Source organism: Bos indicus x Bos taurus, chromosome 8 (assembly GCF_003369695.1).
Source record: "Bos indicus x Bos taurus breed Angus x Brahman F1 hybrid chromosome 8, Bos_hybrid_MaternalHap_v2.0, whole genome shotgun sequence".
NCBI classification, from domain to species: Eukaryota; Metazoa; Chordata; class Mammalia; order Artiodactyla; family Bovidae; genus Bos; species Bos indicus x Bos taurus.
The window spans coordinates 52044165-52069048 of NC_040083.1; the positions used below are offsets into that span (position 1 = coordinate 52044165).

General features: G+C 39.2%; 1 protein-coding gene across 3 annotated transcripts in view; it reads left to right on the top strand.

Annotated features, from left to right (window-relative positions):
• The window catches only part of PCSK5 (proprotein convertase subtilisin/kexin type 5), a 519637-nt gene that overhangs the window by 361746 nt on the left and 133007 nt on the right, over positions 1-24884 (top strand). Inside the window, exon 21 of one of the 3 annotated variants that reach the window (XM_027549492.1) lies at positions 1329-3944. The exons of the other annotated variants lie outside the window; for them this stretch is intronic. Coding sequence (XP_027405293.1) covers positions 1329-1444 — 116 coding nt within the window. The 3' untranslated portion in view covers positions 1445-3944. Of the gene's footprint in view, positions 1-1328; positions 3945-24884 lie in introns of those variants that run through there. 3 annotated transcript variants of the gene reach the window in all.

A 24884-nucleotide genomic window follows, 5' to 3' on the forward strand; every position in this document is an offset into this window, starting at 1 on the left:
GCAGACCTGCTCAGGCTCTGCATTCAGACTTTCCATGGCCAGGGCTAATTCTTACCACACAACACTCAGGTAAGAAGACTGGGAGTGACAGCACCCCAGATACCATGTAAGTATTACTCTCTAGTTATCAGCCAGTGATCCTTACCCTCATGTTAAAAGCTGATCCCCCTCTATCTGAATATGATCAGAATTTTTGTAAGTTAGTAACTGAAAAACCAAGGAAGATTTTTAAGCCATTGACCCAAAAGATGCACTATGACTTGAGAGGTTCACCCATAGTACTTGGTAACAGGCATTTCAAGGTTTATGATCTTTAACTGCTTTCCCTAAACCATGGTAAGCATGGGATCATTTATGCCAGTGGAACTTTGGTAAAAGTGGAGTGTCAGGATTGTGGGCAAAAGTAGAAAATGAAGAATCATGATTTGTGATGAGTCCATTTTCAGGTAGGTTAAAGAATGAGATCATTGACAGCTCACTAGGCTTTTCAAATCACACGGCAATCACCATGTGCTGTTAGGGATGTGTTATTATTTTCTTCCAACTGTCATATTTCAGTGATTCTAAGACATACTTTTTTAGTATATTTTAATAGCTCTGGAATCAGATGCAACTTATAATTTGTGGCAGCTTACAACTGCTTTGATCCACAGGTTGATGTGATATAGTTGTCATTGCCTGTGACTTAGTCACAGATATATCTAGTCAACTGAGGCACATGATCACTCCTACTTATGTGGCATTTAATTGCACTTCCTAATAGCTTCAAAAAGTTAAACTATGTCTCAATATTCAAAGGAAGAGTTATTACATAAGCCCAGGAAAAAAAACAGCATGTTATGCAAATATTTTAATAAGCATAAAACTAATATGCTAATTGACAAAAGGTTATTGTGTCACCATTTAATAAGAATTTTTCTTGGCGGTACTTAAAAAAGTGGTGTATGTGAAATCCAGTGTCTTAGACTCAATGAAATATAGTGTAAATGACTGTGTATGCTCTGCTGTAGGTAATTCCAGAAAGAAAAACCCTTGCTTGTATTATTATTGATTTCTAATTTATTCTTTTTCTAATCTTTTTTCCTTTTCATAAATGGATACCAATCACATTTACCGCTGGACTGCAAAACAATGCTTCTTGAAAAACAATCCTGTTGACTGAAATCACTTTGGGTGGACCAAATTTTCCTCCTGTTGACTGCTCCCGAATGATCTCTTCCAATCCCCCCAATCTGCCTCTCTGGCCAATCACAACCTTCTTCCATGTGTGTCCATCATGCTGCTCTCGTCCTCAACTTCCCCTGTCTCTTGCTGAATTCCTGGAAAAGCAACGGAAGAGTCCTGGGCGGAAGGAGGCTTCTGTATGCTAGTGAAAAAGAACAATCTGTGCCAACGGAAGGTTCTTCAACAACTGTGCTGCAAAACATGTACATTCCAAGGCTGAGCTGCCATCCTAGATTTCTTTGTTCCTGTAGACTTATAGATTACTCCATATTATTATTAAAAAGAAAAAAACAAGCAAAAAAAAAAAAAAAGCAAGCCACCTCTCTCTTTCTTGCTCTCTTTTTCTCTCTCGCTCCAATTTGTGCAGGGAGATGGTGAACTGTTTTGTCAGAACTTAAATGGAAAAAGAAATAAACCTACAACAAGCCTACCTTTTATAACTGGGTGTTTAGTGCTAAACAGCCAGAACCACAGAGACAGTATTGTATGACCAAAGCATCTGATGCCAAAATTTGACGTTAAAGTAATGATTTGATTTCCTGCCCTGTTTTTGAAGGTCCATTTTTTTTTTTTTTTTTTCTTTTTCCTTTTGCATTTACTTGCTTGCTTCCCTCTTTGAGATGCCTAAAAATCCCTTTCAAAAACATCACAAGAGCAGACATAGATCAAAATGAAACAGAAAGCTCTTGCATCCATCATTTTTCATGCCTGAGTCCACTGTTGGGGGAAATGGCAGAAAACTGGACCTAAGGGCATTAAGAACATCCCACAGTGTTGTGTTCAGTGTCATTTGTCTTGGTTTTTCACAGCTGGCCATTGATACTTTCCACACATAATTTACTTCATGCATTATGTGCTGGTTTTAGCATTATGCCCACTTGATAAGTCTGCTCCACTGGTTTCATCAGATAGACTTGCTGCTACTGGCTTTTCCATGGTAGATTCGGTTATTTTACATACAGCTGGTCAAATGGGATTGCTCTGCATAGTCAAATTGGTGATGGACAGAATGCAAAGATTCACAGAATAGCTGAGACTGATCCAGCTCCCCCCAAATCCAGAGTGTTCACTCGTAAACCCTGCACATGCTCTTGGTGCTATTCAGCCATTACCCCATAGCATTTTTTTAAGGCCATCAGAAATTCCATGTGTTGTAGTGGAAAGTGTTTTCGATATGATGAAGGAAATTTCTTCCTAAAGTCAAAAGTTTCTAAAAGGTCCTGTATTTTTTAAGAAATGGAATTTATTTAAATAATATTTAAGCCTGTGCCCAAGTTGGCGGGGTAACATTTTTCAATGGTGCTTATTAGAAGTGTTTTTCATCTTATCATTTTAAGAAAATAAAACTGGAAATGGAATATGGGCAGCATGATTGTACCCTCCTGGTTCTGTTCTTTCCCCACTCCTCTGTCTCTCTATAACCATGCTGATACACCTGTCCACTGAATGTCAATGAGACCATCTGTTTTCCTGGAAATATATTCACTGGTTTCCTATGAGTCCCGAAACACATCCTGGAATCTAGCAGACTGACTTATGTGAATACTCTTTGGATCAGTGGTCAGAAATGAGGAAGCTTGATAGATCTTATTATAACTCTTGAGTTTCTCTATTTAGGAGAGCAGAGACTAATATCAAGTTTCTTCATGTTTCATATCAAAGTTCCATTGGTGACCTCATTTGCTTTCAGAGTGACCAGCCATCTTGCAGGCTTTAGGCTTCGGACAGCCTCACTTCCAAGATAAGAGGAGGAATGATATAGGTTATCCTGGGAAATGGATGCTAACTAAGGTCCCCATCCAAGAAGCAAGCTAGTAAAAAGGCCTAACTTGAAATTTTGTATTCCAAGACATCAAAGTTAACGTTTAACCCAAGGTAAATAATGAGTACAAAGTCTAATGACCCTTTTAATAGCACTGCAGTGATACTAAGTCATATAATGATTCATATATAACTAGGGGATCAACTGATTTTGTTGAGTAATTTTTCCTCTTCCTAACACTGCAGGCCCTTCTGACCTGAAGAAAGCAAGTTAGTCCTGGGTCTGGCATGTAGAGTCTTAACATTTAAAGTCGCAGTCTCTTAAGTGGACAAAAGTGAGAGCCTAAAGCAAGGTCAAGTAGATGGTGAAACCAGATCTGCCTGCAGAAGAATCCATTTAACTGAACCCGCCCATAATATTTGAGGCACAGAGTTACTATGAAGGGAAAAATAAAAATGATGTCTGTGTTCTTAGACAAATAACCATCAATCTGACAGTCAAAACCATTGGGGTCCACCAACATGTGTTCCATTTCTCACTGACCATGCAGGCGCACATTGTGGAAATACTGGTTTAACTACTAGTGGTTACTGCCTCGTTTATCTACAGAATATTATTAACTAGAACATAATGCTTTCAAAGTTTAAGTTAATGTTATATATTATGTATAAATATATATATTCATAATGAGATATATGTAATGGATAGTACAAAGTTTGGAGACTTAACAAATACTCTAACCTAGAGCCAGAAGTCCTATTTTCTGTTTTCTTTTGTCTTTTCATTAGTGATCCATTGTTAAATCCAAATTCACTTTTACTGAAAAATACTGTACATGTGTAAAATGTTCAGTTGTTTTTTTGTAAAATATAGTAGAATGGTTGTAATTGATACTGGCCAAAATCAATGTTATTCCATATTTTATTTTTTCTATTAAATTAACCTAAGTTCCTGTTTATTTGATCTGTTCATAACCATGTGCAAACATCTCTGAAAGGGTGAGGTCATGAGAAACTTGTGTTTCCATACAGAAGCTGAATATGGAAGAAAGGGTGGAGGTGAATGGAGCATATACATAAGATTGGGAAGAAAGGGTGAACAGAGGTGGGAACTGAAAAAAGGAGACTGTAACAGCAGTAGAAGAAAGGAACAGTTTAGGTTTGGTCATGAATGACTGTTGAATCCCATTTTTAGTACGCAGCTTGTGAAAAAATCTACAGAAGCTTGGTGCAGTTGCTACTGCATTGTACAGACACAATGTCCAGTGAAAGCCATCTGGACATGCTCTTCCCCTGGCTTCCCCCAGGGCATGGACTACTGCACACCTGCCTGTGGGTGTATGGAACGGTGGGGACCATGGTGCTGGGCACAAAGAGGTGGGGAGTGTGAAAGACGTTATAGAAGATGGCCTTATTCGGTTGGCTGATACCCTGTGCATCATTATCCCTGGCTGTATCATATCCCTGGGGCTGTATCCCTGGATGCCTAGAAGATGACTCTAAAACTAGTCTCTAGTACATGCTACAGGGTAGAACTGTATAGTTAGCAAATAAACAACCATGGATCATAGACCTTTGTGAACCCTGCTTGTGATAGTCACTAGCCCTGAAGGTTCAATGCCCTGCCTTTTGCAAAAAAAAGAAATGAGAAATCAACAGAAGTGACACACATATTGAGCTCTGATTAGGTTTAAAGATTTGGGGATACAAAAAGGTATAAGAGCTTCTGTTGCCATGAAGTCCCATTACGAAGATGGGGAGAAACTAATTTTATTGACCATTTACTATGTGCTGTACAATATGGGGATACAGTGTGTGTGTGTGTAGATATATTGGGTTGGCCAAGAAGTTCATTCAGGTTTCCCCTAAGATGGTACAGAAAAACCTGAAAGAGCTTTTTGGCCAACCCAATAAATATACTCTTCTAAGTCTCACAAAAATTCTAGAACAGAAGTACATGTAGTATCCCCTGTTTATAAATGAGAAAGCTGAGGCATATGGACTTGAAATAAATTGATTGGGATTGCATAACCAGACTCAGAATAATAAAAATAAAATTCAACAATAAGACCATTAATCCTAAGGAGTGACTTCTAAATCTCAGATGAGTAAGTTAAGTTCAGACAGGTAGAAATCCTTTTGAATTGGATTAGTCAGGTGTTTCTTAGAGCAGTTTAGACTTGTACTGGATCTTGGAGGATGGCTGAGGCTTAACTAAGCAGATGGAACTAAAGCAGGAGGAGCATTACCAGCAAATCTGCTGCCCAAGAGTTGTTCAGGGAAGCAAGTCGATTGTTCTAATGATTTTAACTAATTACCCCATTGCTACAAAAAACAGTAATTCAAGATGTGATGGATCAGTCAAGAAGAATCAACATTTTTACATTTTCCATAAGATGGATAGTGTGCCCATTCCTTTCATTTCTGTACCCTTGGAAGACCTTGCTATTCAGTAATATCCATCCCTGGACTGATCAGCACTCTCTCACCTTTCAGCCAGTATTAGAGCTCCATCATCATGCTACTCATCTCTTCTATCAGACTCCTCATTTCCACACAGCAGTCTACTCTTCATTTTGAGGAAGTTGCAAACTGAGTGCTTCACAGAGAAGGAAAAGTAACTGTTGTAGTAACTGCTAAGTTAAAATTTCTCCATCAAGTGATCAACACTATAGGCACATCTGAGTATGTAAGTATTTAACATCCCCCTCATGTAGAAAAAACATCATGCAGCTGAAATGTAAGTGGTCATGCCTTCTTAACTGCTTTCATATGATCATTCAGCTTCACACAAGGGGCAGTGACAGACAGCAATTTGACAATTAGAGAAAACTGGAGGAATTTTCTAATACAAAATGGGAGGGGAACACAAAGTCCAGCTGCAGTTCGACCTCACCTGTCCCCAGCTGGGCCTGGGCTCCAAACTCAGTATGTGTCAATGACAAAGTATAAACCATTTCTCTTCCCTGGTTGATGGCCATTTCCAAAATTATTTTTGTTAAAACCCATAAAATCTGAAATTCTTGGCGGAATATTTTGGAGCCACTGACAAATTTAGCAAGGCATAGCCAAGATGGACTTAATTTCACTATGGCTCATTGGAGCAATTTGGCAATAGCATTGGCGCTATAAACCATAAAATCATGTCTCCTCTTCATCATGAGAGGCAAAGATCTGGCCCAAAGTCAATTCTTGGGCAAGAAGGATACAGCTGTACAGCATCATTGAGTCTCCTAGGGCAAGTTTGGGACCTGGGAACTCCAGCCATTCCTTCCTACCTTCTTCCTATAAGAGACTTAGAAAGATGTTTAACTGTCTTATTGCTGAAGGATTTTCTTGCAAGATTTCTTCTCTAAAGGGCCATTGTTGAGTCCCTCACCACAATAATTGTTGCAGCTCTTGGCTTTTTCCAGGTCAGATGTCAGGCAACAAAAGGTATTTTGCATCTCCACTTCTAGAAATTTACAGAAACATTCCCTGAGGTCGGAATTGTAAGACACTTTTTAGAAAAGAATATACTACAAGAATACAGTGTTTTTAAGCTGGCAGAGTTTTACTACAATGGCTTTATTTAATTTTGCCCCCACAAAAATCAGAGCGACCTACAGAAACTAACTTTCTGTTGCAAGATTCACAACTATCAAGGGTATGGATTAAAATCAAGCCCAGAACATCAACTTTCTGTACAACACTGCCTCCCTTTTATGAGTGCCAAGGAGAAAACAAGTCCATATTACATACATTGCAAGACAGGGGTAAGAGCCTTTTCCCAAGTGTGGATAGAAAGCACACTATATTCCTGGACTTGGCTTTTTCTCCTTATTAATCCAAGTGAATTGCTTCCGTAAACAATCTTTGAGTTTCTGTCTATATACCAAGCACTGAGGTCCTTCGTGCCCTCTTCAAGCTTATGGTCTAGTGGTAAACAAACCAGAATACATGGTTATAATATGAAGCTACTGAAAGGCCTTTTAAAAAGCATCACAATATTGCTGGGAGTCGAAAAGAGCAAGCACACTCACTCTACCAATTAAGGGTTAAATGTACCACGGCTCACACGATAAGCTTTCCAAGTGCATCCAAAAATAACATGAAGCATTCAAAACAGATTTGCCTTTAAAATGTGCAAAATCAAATGATATTTTAATTAAATATCTACAAAATGCAACATATCAAACTAGTCAACTACAGCTCAACACTTAAGGAATCACATAATTAATGTGGGATAAAGGTGAATTTTAATGTTTGATATGATGTGGTACTCGCAGAGACAGGAGAACCTAGGATCTGTTGGGTTTCTAATTTAACCCTGCAGAGGAGGGACAAATTCACTCCTCATGTAGGGGGAGGATATATTTATACATAATTCTGATGTCTTCCCTCAAGATTCCCACCTGTAGATCCAAAAAGCTACCTGCCATTTCCCTTCAGATGGCTAACAGGCATCTCAAAATTAACATGTCCAAAATAGACTTTAGACTTGCTAATCCCCTAAACATTATCATAGATTGTCTCCCATTTCAGCATATGGTATTAAAATACATCTAAAAATCTATCCATCCACCAGTTGCTCAAACCTAAACCCTAGGATTTCTCTTTTTGCTACCCTCAAACCCAATCCATTGGCAAGATCCCACTGACCTCCATGATATATCTCTAAGTGACTTCTCCCCACTCCATAGCTGTAATTCTGGATCAAAACACCATCCTATCTACCCTAAACTACTGCAGAGCCTCCTAATCAGGCTTTCTGCTTCTCCCCCATCCATGCTCCACGCAGATGGCAGAGTGCCATTATAAACACAAAATCTGATTTCACCTCTCCCTATTCACTCAGAATAAAATCTGAACTCCTTACCCGAGACCTTTCTGATATCTTCTCATGCTCCCTTGTTCATATTCTAATCATACCAACCTTCTTTTTGTTCTCCAAACAAAACTAGCATATTTGTGCATCCGGAACCCTGCTCTTCACATGGCTGATATCTTCTCATCCTACAGATCTTAGTTCAAAAACAGCTTTCTCAGAAGCAGCTCCTTCATTCACCCCACACCTGCCCACCTTTTTGGTCTAGCACCATAAGCATGACATTCTACAGTTCATTGGCTTGTTTATTGTCAGTCTCTCCCTCAGCACCACAGGAGCTGAAGTTTTTCCGTCTTGTCCACAGTGGACAAGATGTCTAACACAGTGCCTTGGAAGTGTCTAACATAGTGTCTTGCTTAGTAAATATTTGTGGAATGAATGAATAAGAAGACTTCAGTGAGAAGTTACATTAGATATGAGTCTTGAAAGATAAGCAGAAATTTGTAAGTCAAAGAAGGTGAGGATGTCTGAGAAGGATTCTTGAGAGAGAGAACTGGTACAAAGGGACAAAACCATCAAAGGGCTTGTGGACTGAGAGGCAGAGAGTGGGCAAGGTGAGCAAGTGAAGGAAGGGAATGGGAAGACCCCAGAGTTCAACTCACAAAGGGCCTAGGATGGGCTACTGCCCTCTTCAACCTCTTTATTTTTTGAATCATCAGCCTTTCTTTTCAGAGAGGCTAACTGACTTACTTAAGGACCCCATGAAGTCAACTTGTGGCCTCCTGCCAACAAATGCAGGAAGCATTCATTCAGGCAGAATGCTGAGAAGGCTGTATTTGCTTCAGTACCCAAGGGATTGATGGCTGCATTGAGCCAACTAAATCAAAGGACAGGGTACTAAGCAGAGCTCAACTATTAGATTAGCTCAAATGAGAGGAGGCAGCCTGTAGCTTCTCTTCACTGGGATGTCCATGACTAGAGCAAGAAATCTGGCAAAGCCTGTTTGCAAGACTAGGGGACAAGGACTGGCTCAGAATCCTCTTTTCCTTCTAAAAGAAAACCCTTTGTCCTCTAAACTGTCATTACCAGAGAAGACTAAAAGGAAAGAATTAATAACATGTGAGGAACTACCCTTCATAACAACAGAACAACAGAAAGAGTAACTCCCATATATGGAATGCTTCCTATGTACTAAGCACTGTGCTCAATTCTTCATATGAGCTATCTCATTCAATATTGCCAATAGCCTGATTTTATTCTCTCTACAAATGAGAATGCAGATGAGGTAAATGCTTTAAGCACCCCAGTGGTTAAATAGAAGATCTGGGAATTAATTTAAATCCAGACGATCTGATATCAAAGTCTCCAAGAAAAATATAAGAGCCAAGGAAGTTGTCTGTTGAAACAAGCTTCAGGCTGTGATCATGAAGCTTACATCAGGATTATATAGGTCACCTGACAATGTCTGGTCCAAGGTCCATGCTGTCTCTTGTGACTAGAGCAATCTCTACCCAGGACTACTGAGCATGGCCACATAGTGTTTTGTGGGATCAAGCTAGGAGTGTATTTCAATATCACTATGAGAATTAGTAGTGACCAATGGGCCATGTGGGCAAAGGAAATCAGATAGGACCTAAAGGAAATGAGGCAGTGACTAATAAGAAATGAGCACATGATGTCCCTTTCATGCTAATTTATCCTTGTCTTGGAAGTCATCATTTGCATTCTCTAGCCTCAATGACGGAGAAGGCAATGGCACCCCACTCCAGTACTCTTGCCTGGAAAATCCCATGGACGGAGGAGCCTGGTAGGCTGCAGTCCATGGGGTCGCTAAGAGTCGGACACGACTGAGCGACTTCACTTTCATTTTTCACTTTCATGTGTTGGAGAAGGAAATGGCAACCCACTCCAGTGTTCTTGCCTGGAGAATCCAGGGATGGGGGAGCCTGGTGAGATGCCGTCTATAGGGTTGCACAGAGTTGGACACGACTGAAGCAACTTAGCAGCAGCAGTAGCCTCAATGAAATGAAGAAGAAACAGAACAGAGATACAGGGAACACAGAAACATTACAGTGCTGAAAACCATCACAAAATACAAATTCCATGAGCTCCTTTGACAAATCCATTTAAAAAAATTCTTTCCAGGTGAGATTCAACAGGATTTTCTTGACACAAATCCATAACTGTTGCAACATAATAAAATCTAAACTATCAAGAAAATGTAAGTTTTATTATGTACAGAATTGTAATCTTTAACTGACTTGTATCATTAGAAACAAGGAGAGATAAGAAAGCCTTCCTCAGTGATCAATGCAAAGAAATAGCGAACACAATAGAATGGGAAAGACTAGAGATCTCTTCAAGAAGATTAGAGATCCAAAGGGAACTTTTCATGCAAAAATGGGCAGAGTAAAGGACAGAAACAGTATGGACCTAACAGAAACAGAAGATATTAAGAAGAGGTGGAAAGAATACACAGAAGAACTATACAAAAAAGATCTTCACAACCCAGATAATCACGACGGTGTGATCACTGACCTAGAGCCAGACATCCTGGAATGTGAAGTCAAGTGGGCCTTAGGAAGCATCACTGAGAACAAAGCTAGTGGAGGTGATGGAATTCCAGTTGAGCTATTTCAAATCCTAAATGATGATGCTGTGAAAGTGCTGCACTCAATATGCCAGCAAATTTGGAAAACTCAGCAGTGGCCATAGGACTGGAAAAGGTCAGTTTTCATTCCAATCCCAAAGAAAGGCAATGCCAAAGAATGTTCAAACTACCACACAATTGCACTCATCTCATACGCTAGCAAAGTAATGCTCAAAATTCTCCAAGCCAGGCTTCAACAGTACGTGAACCATGAAATTCCAGATGTTCAAGTTGGATTTAGAAAAGGCAGAGGAACCAGAGACCAAATTGCCAACATCCACTGGATCATCGAAAAAGCAAGAGAGTTCAAGAAAAACATTTTCTGCTTTACTGACTATGCCAAAGTTTTTGACTGTGTGGATCACAACAAACTGTGGGAAATTCTTCAAGAGATGGGAATACAAGACCACCTGACCTGCCTTCTGAGAAATCTACATGCAGGTCAGGAAGCAACAGTTAGAACTGGACATGGAAAAACAGACTTGTTCCAAATTGGAAAATGAGTACATCAAGGCTGTATAGCCACCCTGCTTATTTAACTTACATGCAGAGTACACCATGAGAAACGCTGGACTGGATGAAGCACTAACTGGAATCAAGACTGCCAGGAGAAATATCAATAACCTCAGATATGCAGATGACACCACACTTATGACAGAAGTTGAAGAACTAAAGAGCCTCTTGATGAAACTGAAAGAGGAGAGTGAAAATGTTGGCTTAAAACTCAACATTCAGAAAACTAAGATCATGGCATCTGGTCCCATCACTTCATGGCAAATAGATGCAGAAAATGGTTGAAACAGTGACAGACTTTATTTTTGGGGGCTCGAAAATCACTGCAGATGGTGATTGCAGCCACGAAATTAAAAGACGCTTGCTCCTTGGAAGAAAAGTTATGACCAACCTAGATAGCACATTAAATAGCTGAAACATTACTTTGCCAACATAGGTCCATCTAGTCAAAGCTATGGTTTTTCCAGCAGTCGTGTATGGACATGAGAATTGGACTATAAAGAAAGCTGAGCACTGAAGAATTGATGTTTTTGAACTGTGGTGTTGGAGAAGACTCTTGACAGTCTCTTGGACTGCAAGGAGATCCAATTAGTCCATCCTAAAGGAAATTAGTCCTGAATATTCATTGGAAGGACTGATGCTGAAGCTGAAACTCCAATACTTTGGCCACCTGATGTGAAGAACTGACTCACTGGAAAAGACCCTGATGCTGGGAAAGATTGAAAGTGGGAGAAGGGGACAGTAGAGGATAAGATGGTTGGATGGCATCACTGACTCAATGGACATGAGTTTGAGTAAACTCCAGGAGCTGGTGATAGACAGGGAGGCCTGGCATGCTGCAGTCCATGGGGTCGCAAAGTGTCAGACATGACTGAGTGACTGAACAGAACTGAAATGAACTGAATCATCTTGATCATCTTCCCTTGAGCAGTCCCATATCTGATCCGTCAGCACATCAAGACAGTTCTACCTCCAAAACATATCTTGGATCCATTTTCTGTCCTTCACCTGCCACCATCCTTGTCAACATCACCTTGGGTCACGCTGCTTCCCATCTCCCTACTGAACGCACCCCTTATGTCCATGCTCCACATGTCCTCATCTTCTTCCCCTAATCTCTACACAGAGTAGATTAGGCCAGAGTGCTATTTCTCTAAATTCAAAGCTCACATGAGATTCAACTGTTTAAATCCCTCTGTGGCTTCCCATTTCACCTAAGATAAAGCTGAAATTCCTTTCCATGGTAATCAGGCTATGGTCAATCTGACCACTCCATGTCTCTAACCTCATCTCATGCCATTCTCTCCCTCCCTTCATATTTTGCAGCAACACTAACTTTCCCTGACTCCTCTACTCTGCCTTGACCCTATAACTTTCCCATATGACATTCCCCCTACTCTAATACTATTCCATCCCTAATTATCTACACCCAGCTAAATCTTATTATCTGGATCTCAGTTTAAATGACACTTCATTTCCTGATCCTTACAGACAAGATTAGATCTCTTTACTATGGTTTCGTGGAAGCCTCTACTTTCATATCAATTATACTATTAATATATATTTAGTTGTAGGAATATTTGATGTATGTATTCTCAGTACAAAGTCTGTTCCATGGGGACAAAGTCTGTAAATGTCTTACATCTCATGTGTTAGTGTTAGTTGCTCAGTCATGTCCAACTCTTTGTGACTCCATGGACTGTAGCCTGCCAGGCTTCTCTGTCCATGGAATTCTCCAGGCAAGAATACTGGCGTGGGGTGCCATTTCCTTCTCCAGAGGATATTTCCTACCAAGGGATCAAACCTGGGTTTCCCAAACTGTAGGCAGATTCTTTACCACCTGAGCCATGAGGGAAGCTTACATCTCAGGACTCTAGCAAAATGTGTCTCATAGACACTTGATAACTCTTTGATCAGTAGATAAGTTAATAAATGAATAATTAAGTAAATAACTGAATAAATGACAGGGAAGAAATAGCCCTGGCCCAGATATCAGTACAACTAAATTCTAATCTTGATTCCATATAATTTGAGTATAGCCCCTTATGCATCCCCCCCAGTTTCCACTGAGATGTGTCCACCCATCTACAGCATCATACCATCATAACCTTTTAAGCCCATGTATTCAATGTAAGGGAAAATCCCAGTGATAGAGATTCTATCACTAGCCCTAAAACTCACCACACACAAAACCTTTATCACAAACTCACTAAAGCTAATGTTTTGGGATCTTCCCACTAAAAGTGTATAGCTGGTAGTTAGTGTGGTGGCAGAGTTATAAAGTGTCCCCCCAAAATTACCATCCATTCATTGCTGTGAAGACATTTTACAGATGGAATACTATCAACTGACTTTAAAATATGGAGATGATTCCTGAATTATCCATATGGGCCCAAGGTATACATCAGAGGGATGCAGTAGAAGGAGGCAGAGAAGGCATGAGGCAGAAGAGGGGATCACAGAGAGAGATTCAAGACAAGAGAAGGATTTGTCCCACAGTAACTGGCTTTGAAGAAGCAAGAAGGGGGCCATGTGCCAAGAAATGCATGCAGTCTCTAGAAACTGAGAACTGTCCCCAACTTACAGGTTGTTAAGTAAATAGAGACCTCAGTTCTGAACTTCTGTCATCAACCTGAATAAACTTGGAGCAGATTCATTCCCAGAGCCTCCAGAAAGAATGTAGCCTATGACACATTAATTCCAACCTTGTAAAAATAGGAGCAGAGAAGCAGCTGAGCCATACTGAAACCAGACTACTAACCTACAGAATGATGAGAAGATAAATGTTTTGTTGAGCCACAAAGGTAATGGTTACTTGTTACAACAGCAATGGAAAACTAATGCATATTAGCTTATTTTCATAACTGTGACCTGAAAAGCAGGCTTCTAATTAAATACATATATAAGGGCCTACTCTAATCTTCTGAAGAGATGAAAAGTGGATGCTATCTTTTCACTTTCCCTCTGCATGCTACAAACCAGTATCTCCCCAAGAGGAGCTTTTATGTCTGGTTCCCCAGTTTTTGTGGCTGCAACCCAAGGGATACTTCTTGATTACCTAGCTCTGGTGGCCAGCAAAGCTTGCATTCCTGGGTCCTATGGAATTGCAACCAACAGTTTGTGACTGACCACCATCTCAAGGGAACCTGTGCAGAGAAGACCGAAATGTACCCCTAGTCTCTTTGTGAAAGAAGTCTATCTGCTTACTTGGAGCTTTGGGCCTGATAGCAGGCTTCTGGTTTGGCACCCTCTACAGTTCTACTAAAATGCACTCCTGGGACAGAAGCCAGTGGATGACATCTTTGTATTCCCCTTCCATCTCACTTCAGGTGGTTGGTATCTCCCAGAAAGGATCTTGTACACTTGTCTAGCACACTGATTTTTGTGACTACCTTGCAGGGGACACTTCTAGATCACCTGGCTCTGGCAGCCAGCAGGATTTATACTTGTGGTCTCACAGAACTCTATGTGTTTGTACACCTTAAAAGCTGCTGCCTGTGGGTCCGGCTTCCAGTCAACCTGAATCTAGGCGCTGACTGAGATCTTCCCCTTTGGGACATTGAAAGTTTTTAGCACAGTTCAACTACTGGGACCCACTAAAATAAAATCATGAAGATTTGAGAAACAACCAAGATCTAAGACAGGGTTGAATGACAAGGTTCATCCCCTACACAAAGTTACTCCTTCAAGAATGAGAAAAGTGGCTGTTTAATCTTATGCATAGAAACTAACACAAAGAGTCAAGGAAAATGAAAAAACAGAGGAAAATGTTCCAAATGAAAGAACAAGGAATAAACCTCAGAAAAAGTCCTTAATGAGATGAAGGTAAATGATGGACCTGATAAAGAGTTCAAAATAATGGTCATAAATATGCTCACTAAACTTGGAGGAAAATGGATGCACACAGTGAGAACTTCAACAAAGAAAGAAAGCATAAGACTACCAAACACAAGTCATGGAGCTGAAGAATACAACTTAACTGAAAAATACAAAAGAGGGGGTACCACAGCAGACAAGACGGAGCAGGAGAAAAGGCCAGTGAGCTCAAAGACAGGGCAGTGGGACTCATCCAAACAAAGAATCAAAAAAAGAAAGAGTGCAAAAAGAAGTGGAGATAGCTTAAAAGACCCATGAGACACCATCAAGCTGATCACTGTTCACATTATAAGGGCCCCAGGAGAAGAAGACAAAGAGAAAAAAGAGCAGAAGATGTATTTGCAGAAATAATGACTGAAAACTCCTGTAACCTTGGGAAAGAGACATTCAGATTCAGGAAGTCCAGAGAGTTCCAATCCAGATGAATCCAAACAGACACCTACACCAAGATACATGAAAATTAAATAATCAAAAATTAAAGACAAGGAGATAAAAGCAGCTTGTTATATAAAGGGAATCCCTATAAGATCATCAGCAGCTTCTTAGCAGAAACTTTGTGGACTAGAAGGGACTGGCATGTACTAGCCAAAGTCCTGAAAGGAAAAAAAAACTTCCAATCAAAAATACTCTATCCAGAAAAGCTGTCATTCAGAATTGAAGGAGAGTTTTCCAGACAACATAAAGGAGTTGATCACCTCTAAACTGGCCTTATAAGAAGTGTTAAAAGGACTTCTTTAGGCTGAAAAGAAAGAGTACTAGTTAGTAATAGGAAAACCTAACCTCACTGGTAAAGATAAATATACAGTAAAATTTAGAATAATCAACTGTTGTAAAGATGGTGAATTAATCACTTATAAAGTTAGTAAGAAGGCTAAAAGACAAAAGTAAAAAAAAAAACTATAACTAAAATAGTAAAGGGATACACAGGATAAAAAGATGTAAATTGTGACATCAAAACAAATCGTTGGGAAGGAGTAAAAATGTAAAACTTTAGAATACATTAAAATGTAAGTTATTATCAATTTAAAATAGACAGTTATAACTTCAGGCTTCTCTGGTGGCTCAGTTGGTAAAGAATCTGCCTGCAGTGCAGGAGACCCAGGTTGGATCCCTGGGTCAGGAAGATCCCCTGGAAAAGGAATGGCAACCCACTCCAGTACTCCCTTGCCTGGAGAATTCCATAAACAGAGGAGCTGGGCAGGTTATAGTCCATGCGATTGCAAAGAGTCGGACACGACTGCATGACTTTCACTTTTTCACTTTCATAAGTATAACTTATTATAGGTAAGTTTCATGGAAGCCATCATGAAAGCAAAAATCTATAGCAGGACACAAAAGATTTAAAATAAGAAAAAAGGAAGGCAACCATACCACTATTGAAAATCATCAAATTACAAAGAGAGCAAATGAAGAAACAGAGAAACTACAAAAGAGCCAAAAAGCAACTAACAGAATTGCAAAAGTACATACCTATTAATAATTACTTTAAATGTATGTGGACTAAATTCTGTCAAAAGACAGAATGACTGAATGGATTTAAAAACTGAGACCCATCTATATGCTGCCTATATGAGATTCCCCTCAGTTGTAAAAGTGCACAAAGACTGAAAGTGAAGGAATTGAAAAAGATATTCTATGCAAATGGAAACCAAAGAAAGCCAGGGTAGCTATACTTGAGAATAAACAGACTTTTTTTTTTTTTTTGGCCATGCAACATGGTATTCAGGATCTTAGTTCCCTGACCAGAATTGAACCCAGGTCCAGTAATGAAACCCCAGCCCTCACCACTGGACTATGAGGGAATTCACAAGATTAAATAGACTGTAAAACAAAGAATATAATAAGAGATAAAGATGAGCATTGCATAATAATAAAGGGATTAATCCAACAAGAGGATATATCATTTTAAATATTTATGCACCCAACACAGGAATACCTAAATATACAGAGCAAATATTAAAGATCTAAAGAGAGAAAATAGACCATAACACAATAATAGTATGGGACTTTAATACCTCACTTATATCAATGTATAGGTCATCAAGACAGGAAAACAATAAGGAAACACTGGTATTAAACACCACATTAGGCCAGATGGACTTAACGGATACACAGAACATTTCATCAAAAACAAAACAAAACCCAGAATACACATTCTTCTCAAGCATACATGGAACATTCCCCAGGACAAATCATGTGGTAGGCCACAAAATTAGTCTTAAATAGTTAAGACTGAAATCATATCAAGTATCATTTTCAATCATAATGGTATAAAACTAGAAACCAATTATAAGAAGAAAACTGGAAAATTTACAAATATATAGAGATTGAACAACATGCTGCTGAAAATCAATGGGTCAAAAAAGAAAGCAAGAGAGAAATTTTTAAACATACCTTGAGACAAATGAAAATGGAAACACAACATATCAAAACGTATGGGATGCCATAAAAGCAGTTCTTGGAAAGTTGTTCATAATGATAAATGCCTTCATCAAGAAACAGAAAAATCTCAGATGACCTAACTTTATACCTCAAAGCACTAAGAAGAACAAACAAAGCCCAAAGTTAACAGAAGAAAGAAAACAAAGATTCAAGCAGAAATAAATGAAATAGAAATTAAAAGTACAGTGAAAAGGATCAATAAGAGCTTTTTTTAAAAGAAAAAAATTGACTTTTAGACTCGCCAAGGAAAAGGGAGGACTCAACATCAGAAATTAAAGAAGGTCTTACAACTGATATCACAGACATACAGAGAACAATAAGAGACAATTGTAAACAATTACATGCCAACAAGTTGGACAACCTAGAAGAAATGGATAAGTTTCTGGAAACACAACCTAGCATTACCAAATCATGAAGAAACAGAAAATACGAGATCAATTACTATTAAAGAGACTGAGTCAGTAATCAAAAACCTTCCTACCAAGAAAACTCCAGGCCCATATGACTTCACTGGTGAATTCTAACAAACATTAAAAGAAAAATTAATACAATACTTCTCAAACACTTCCAAAAAAATAGAAAAAGAGGGAACACTTCCAAATTAATTTTATGAGACCAGCATCACCCTGATACCAAAACCAGACAAGGATATCACAAGAAAAGAAAATTACAGGCTAATATTCCTAATAAAATAAATGCAAAGGTCCTCAATAAAATATTAGCAAACTGAATTCAATAATACATTGAAAGCATAATGCACCATGATCGAGAACGATTTATTCCAGGAATGCAAAGATGTGTCAACATCCACAAAGCTATCAATTTAAGTCACTACATCAACAAAGTGAAAGTTGCTCAGTCGTGTCCAACTCTTTGCGAGCCCATGGACTATACAGTCCAAGGAATTCTCTAGGCCAGAATATTGGAGTGGGTAGCCTTTAATATCATACACAATGATGAAAGCTGAAAGAATTTCCTCTAAGATTGGGATGCCCACTCTTGCCACATAGCACTGGAAATTCTAGCCAGAGAATCAGGCAAGAAAAAGGAGTAAAAAGCATTCAAATTGGAAAGGAAGAAGTAAAACTGTCACTATTTGCAGATGGTGTATATAGAAAACTCTACAGACTCTATCAAAAAATGGTTAAAACTAACAAGCAAATTTAGTAAAGTTGCAAGATACAAAATCAATATTCAAAAATTTGTTCCATCTCTTTAATAAGGAACAATCAGAAAGAGAAACTGAGAAAATAATCCCATTTACAACTGCATCAAAAAGAATAAAATACTTAGTAATAAATTTAACCAAGGATATGGGAGACCTGTACACTGAAAACTCATGGAAAAGAAATTGAAGAAGACTAGTAAATGGAAAGATATTCAGTATCATGAAAAAACTAATTATTTTTTAAATGTCCATACTAACCAAAGCAATCTACAGATTCAATGCAATCCCCAAAGTTACAATAGCAATTTTCACAGAAACAGAACAAACAATCCTAAAGTTTGTAGGAGCCACCAAAGACCCCAACTAGTAAAGGAATCTTGAGAAATAGCAACAAAGCTAGATGCATATCATTCTCTCATTTCAAATTATATCACAAAACTATAATAATCAAAAGACTATGGTGGTATCACCATAAAACCAGACACACAGATCAGTGGAACAGAACGGAGAGCTTAGAACTAGACCCATTCATATATGGTCAACTATAACAAAGAAGCCAAGGATATACAACAGTCTTTTCAGGTGATGGTTTGGGTAAACTGGGCTGCACAAAAGAATGAAACTGGACCACTATCTAATACCATACACAAACCTCACTTAAAATGTATAGAAGATTTGAACATAAGGATATGAAACCATAAAACTACCAGAAGAGAGCATAGGTGGTGAGCTCCTTGTCATCTGTCTTGGTGATAATTTTTCAGTCAGGTAGCAAAAACAAGTAGAAACTACATCAAACTAAATAGATCTGCATGGCTAAGAAAACCATCAACAAAATTAAAAAGGAACCTTCTGCAAAATCATATATCTGATAAGTTAATATCCAAAATATATAGAGAACTCACACAACTGTACAGCAAAAAAAAAAAAAAAAAAAACCACAATCTGATTAAAAATAAGCAGAAGATCTGAAAAAACATTTTCCCAAAGAAGACATACAGACAGTCAACAAGCACATCAAAAGGTGCTCAACATCACTAATTATCAGGGATATGAAAGTCAAAACCACATGAGATATCACCCTCACCCCTGTTAGAATGGCAATTTTTATCAAAAAGACAAGAAATTATGAATGTTGGGAGAATACAGACAATGGGGAACCCTAGTACACTGTTGGAGACAATGTAAATGAATGCAGCCATTATGAATAACAGTATCAGATCAGATCAGATCAGTCACTCAGTCGTGTCTGACTCTTTGCGACCCCATGAATCGCAGCACGCCAGCCCCCCCGTCCATCACCAACTCCTGGAGTTCACTGAGACTCATGTCCATCGAGTCAGTGATGCCATCCAGCCATCTCATCCTCTGTCGTCCCCTTCTCCTCCTGCCCCCAATCCCTCCCAGCATCAGAGTCTTTTCCAATGAGTCAACTCTTCGCATGAGGTGGCCACAGTACTGGAGTTTCAGCTTTAGCATCATTCCTTCCAAAGAAATCCCAGGGCTGATCTCCTTCACAATGGACTGGTTGGATCTCCTTGCAGTCCAAGGGACTCTCAAGAGTCTTCTCCAACACCACAGTTCAAAAGCATCAATTCTTCAGCGCTCAGCCTTCTTCACAGTCCAACTCTCACATCCATACATGACCACAGGAAAAACCATAGCCTTGACTAGACGAACCTTTGTTGGCAAAGTAATGTCTCTGCTTTTGAATATGCTATCTAGGTTGGTCATAACTTTCCTTCCAAGGAGTAAGTGTCTTAATTTCATGGCTGCAGTCACCATCTGCAGAGATTTTGGAGTCCAGAAAAATAAAGTCTGACACTGAATAACAGTATAGAGCTGTCTTAAGAAATTAAAAATAGAATTATCATAGGATTCTGTCCATGGGGTCACAAAGAGTCAGACACGACTGAATGACTAACAGTTTCACTTTCCATCATATGATCCAGCAATTCCACTTCTGGGCATATAACTGAAGGAAATGAAATCACTACCTCAAAGACATATGTGGAGCCCTGTGTTAATTGCAGCATTATTTACAGTAGTCAACATATGGAAACAACTTAAGTACCCACTGAGGGATGAAAGGATAAAAACTATGAGGTATTATTCACCCATAAAAAAGAAGAAAATCTTGCCATTTGCCAATAACATGAATGGACCTTGAGGGCACTAAGTGAAATAAGTCAGGCAAAGAAAGACAAAACTGTATGACCTCATTTATATGTAGAATCTTTATATATATATATATATATATATATATATATATATATGTACACACACACAGATTATATACAGAGAACAGATCAGTGATTGCCAGAAGTTGGCCAGGGACGGGGGTGGGGGGCGGAGTTGTGAAACAGGTTAACAGAGTCAAAAGGTACAAATTTCCAGTTATAAGATATATGTTACGGCAATGTCATGTACAGTGTGGCGACTATAGTTAATAATACTGTATTGCATATTTGAAAGTTGCTAAGAAAACAGATCTTAGATTACTTTTCAGTATATAGAAATATGAAATCATTATGTCATATACTTGAAACTAATGTTCAATGTCAATTATACCTCAAAAATAGAATACTTTACATTAAAAAAAAAGAAAAACTAATACAATTAGAATAAAACCATGCAACAAGAATATATATTTTTGCAAAATTCTCAGATAATCTATAAACACAAAGCTTAAAATGCACTGCCACAGATGGACACTTCTTTCCAGAGTGTGAGAACTGTACCCTTGATTTATTGAGAGTCACTTCTACAAACTTCATAGTGTTAAAGGATGCACACTGAGGAATTAGGCAGCTGGTCCTTGACTCACCATTAATCATCAGAAATGAGGCGAGTTAACAGCAGTTTAGGTTAAACAGACAACTAGATGGCAGCTAGAACCCCAGTCTGATCAGGGAGCCTGATCCCCAGTCTGATCAGGGAGCCTGAAAGACTCAGCTATTTGAGCTGTGAATTGGAAATTTGTTTACAGGCTCCCAACACTGGGTCTCAGCAGTTGATGCAGCAACAAAGTCTGTCCATAGCTACTTTAACAATCCAGTCAGTTCACCAGTAAGCTCTGCCTTGATAGCATTTGTACTCACGGAGATAAAGGACTCTGCCCTTGTGACCATTTTCCACATCTGTCCTCTTAAATGAGTTCCATGATCAGTTACATTTTTGGCAAATAGGCAAGTGAAAGACTTATCCTTCTCTAATTCCCTTACTACAGGTTCAAAATTATCACCGGCTTACTGATAACCTACTTTAGGTCAGGCACAGCACTAGGGCCTTCTGTGTTCATTACTTGGCAACTCAGTGCAGTTGTCCCCATTTCAAGGTGAGGAATCAGAAGATTCGAGTGGCTGACTGCTCTCTCAAAGACATGTAATTAGCCAGGTCTTCTGTTCCTAGTCCAGGGCTTTTTCCAACAGCTACCCCTATCTGTTCCTCTTCTTTCCACATCCCAGCCTTCCAAAGTCCTCCTATTCAGATGGCATATCTTCTACCACCTCCACCCACTTATGCATATTTCAGTAGTTACTAGATTGAACCTTATATAGGATACTATTAAATCCCCAAGCATTACTAAGCTATGAGCCATGCCATACAAGGGCACCCAAGACAGATGGGTCATAGTGAAGAGTTCTGACACAACATGGTCCATTGGAGGAGGAAAATGGCAACTCACTCCAGTAGTCTTGTCTGGAGAGCCCCATGAACAGTATGAAAAGGCAAAAAGATATGACATTGGAAGATAAGCCCTCACAGGTCAGAAGGTGTCCAATATGCTACTGGGGAAGAGCAGAGGGCAATAACTAATAACTCCAGAAAGAATGAAGTGGCTGGGCCAAAGTAGAAACAATGCTCAGTTGTGGCTGCATCTGGTGGTGAAAGTAAAGTCTGATGCTGTAAAGAACAATATTACATAGGAATCTGGAATGTTAGGTCCATGAATCAAGGTAAATTGGATGTAGTCAAGCAGGAGATGGCAAGACTGAACACTGACATCTTAGGAATAAGTGAATGAAAATGGACAGGAATGGGCAAATTTAATTCAGATTACCATTATATCTACTACTGTGGGCAAGAATCCCTTAGAAGAAATGGAGTAGCCCTCATAGTCAACAAAAGACTCCAAAGTGCAGTACTTGGGGCACAATCTCAAATATGACAGAATGATCTCAGCTCGTTTCCAAGGCAAATCATTCAACATCATAATAATCCAAGTTTATACCCCAACCACTGATGCTGAAGAAGCTGAAATTGACCCACCACACCTTCTAGAACTAACACCAAAAAAAAAAAAAAGAACTAACACCAAAAAAAAAAGTCCTTTTCATCATAGGGGATTGGGATACAAAAGTAGGAGTCAAGAGATACCCTGAGTAACAGGCAAGTTTGGCCTTGGAGTACAAATGAAGCAGAGCAAAGACTAACAGAGTTTTGTCAAGAGAACACACTAACCAAGGCAAACACCCTTTTACAACAACACAAGAGATGACTCTACATGTGGACATCACCAGATGCTCAATACCAGAATCAGACTGGTTATGTTTTTTGCAGACAAAGATGGAGCAGCTCTACACAGTCAGCAAAAACAGGACCTGGAGCTGACTGCGGCTCAGATCATCAGCTCCTTACTGCAAAATTCAGGCTTAAATTGAAGAAAGGAAGGGAAACCACTAGGCCTTTTGGGTATGATGTAAATCAAATCTCTTATGATTAAACAGTGGAGGTGATGAAGAGACTCAAGGGATTAAATTGGGAAGACAGAGTGCTTGAAGAATTAGGACAGAGGTTCAGAACATTGTACAGGAGGCAGTGATCAAAACCATCCCAAAGCAAAAGAAATGCAAGAAGGCAAAGTGGTTGTCTGAGGAGGCTTTACAAACAGCTGAGAAAAGAGAAGTGAAAGGCAAGGGACAAAGGAAAAGATATACCTAAGTGAATGCAGAGCTGCAGAGAACAGCAAGGAGAGATAAGAAGGCCTTCCTCAATTAACACTGCAAAGAAATAGAGGAAAACAAAAGAATGGAAAAGACTAGAGATCTCTTGAAGAAAATTAGAGAGATGAAGGCAACATTTCATACAAGGATGGGCACAATAAAGGACAAACAGTAAGGGCCTAATAGAAGCAGAAGAGATTAAGAAGAGATGGCAAGAATACACAGAAGAACTATATGAAAAAGATCTTAATGATTCGGATACATGATGTGGTCATTCACCTATAGCCAGACATCCTAGACTGTGAAGTCAAGTGGGCCACAGGAAGCATCACTACAAACAAAGCTAGTGGAGGTGATGGAATTCCAGCTGAACTATTTCAAATCCTAAAGATGATGCTGTTAACATCCTGCACTCAATATGCCAGCAAATTTGAGAACTCAGCAATGGCCATGGAACTGGAAAAGGTCAGTTTTCATTCCAATCCCAAGGAAGGGAAATGCCAAAGAATGCTCAAACTACCATACAATTGTGCTCATTTCACATGCTAGCAAGGTAACGCTCAAAACCTTTCAAGCTAGATTTTAGCAGTACAGAAACAGAGAACTTCCAGATTTGCAAGCTGGGTTCCGAAGAGGTAGAGGAGCCAGACATCAAGTTGCCAACATCTGTGGGATCACAGAAAAAGAAAGGGAATTCCAGAAAAACATCTACTTCTGCTTCATTGACTACGCTAAAGCCTTTGACTGTGTGGATCACAACAAGCTGTGGAAAATTCTTAAAGAGATGGGAATACCAGACCACCTTACCTGTCTTCTGAGAAACCTGTATGCAGGTCAAGAGGCAACAGTTAGAACTGGACATGGAACAATGGACTGGTTCAAAATTGGGAAAGGAGTGTATCAAGGCTGCATATTGTCACCCTGCTTATTTAACTTACATGCAGAGTACATCATGAGAAATGCCAAGCTGGATGAATCGCAAGCTGGAATCAAGACTGCCAGAAGAAATATCAACAACTTTATATGTGCAGATGATACCACGTTAATGGCAGAAAGTGAAAAGGAACCAAAGAGCCTCTTGATAAGGGTGAAAGAAGAGAGTGAAAAATCTTGAAACTCAACATTAAAAAAATAAGATCATGGCATCTGGTCCCAGCACTTCATGGCAAACAGAAGGGGAAAAAGTGGAAGCAATGACAGACTTTATTTTCTTGGGCACCAAAAATATCACAGTGACAGCAGCCATGAAATTAAAAAGACACTTGCTCCTTGGAAGGAAAACTATGTCAAACCTAGACAGCATATTAAAAAGCAGAGACATCACTTTGCTGACAAATGTTCATAAGTCAAATCTATGCTTTTTCCAGTAGTCATGTACAGATGTGAGAGTCAGACCATAAAGCAGGCTGAGCGCCGAAGAATTGATGCCTTTGAACTGTGGTGCCAGAGAAGACTCTTGAGAATCCCTTGGACTGCCAAGAGATCAAACCACTCAAT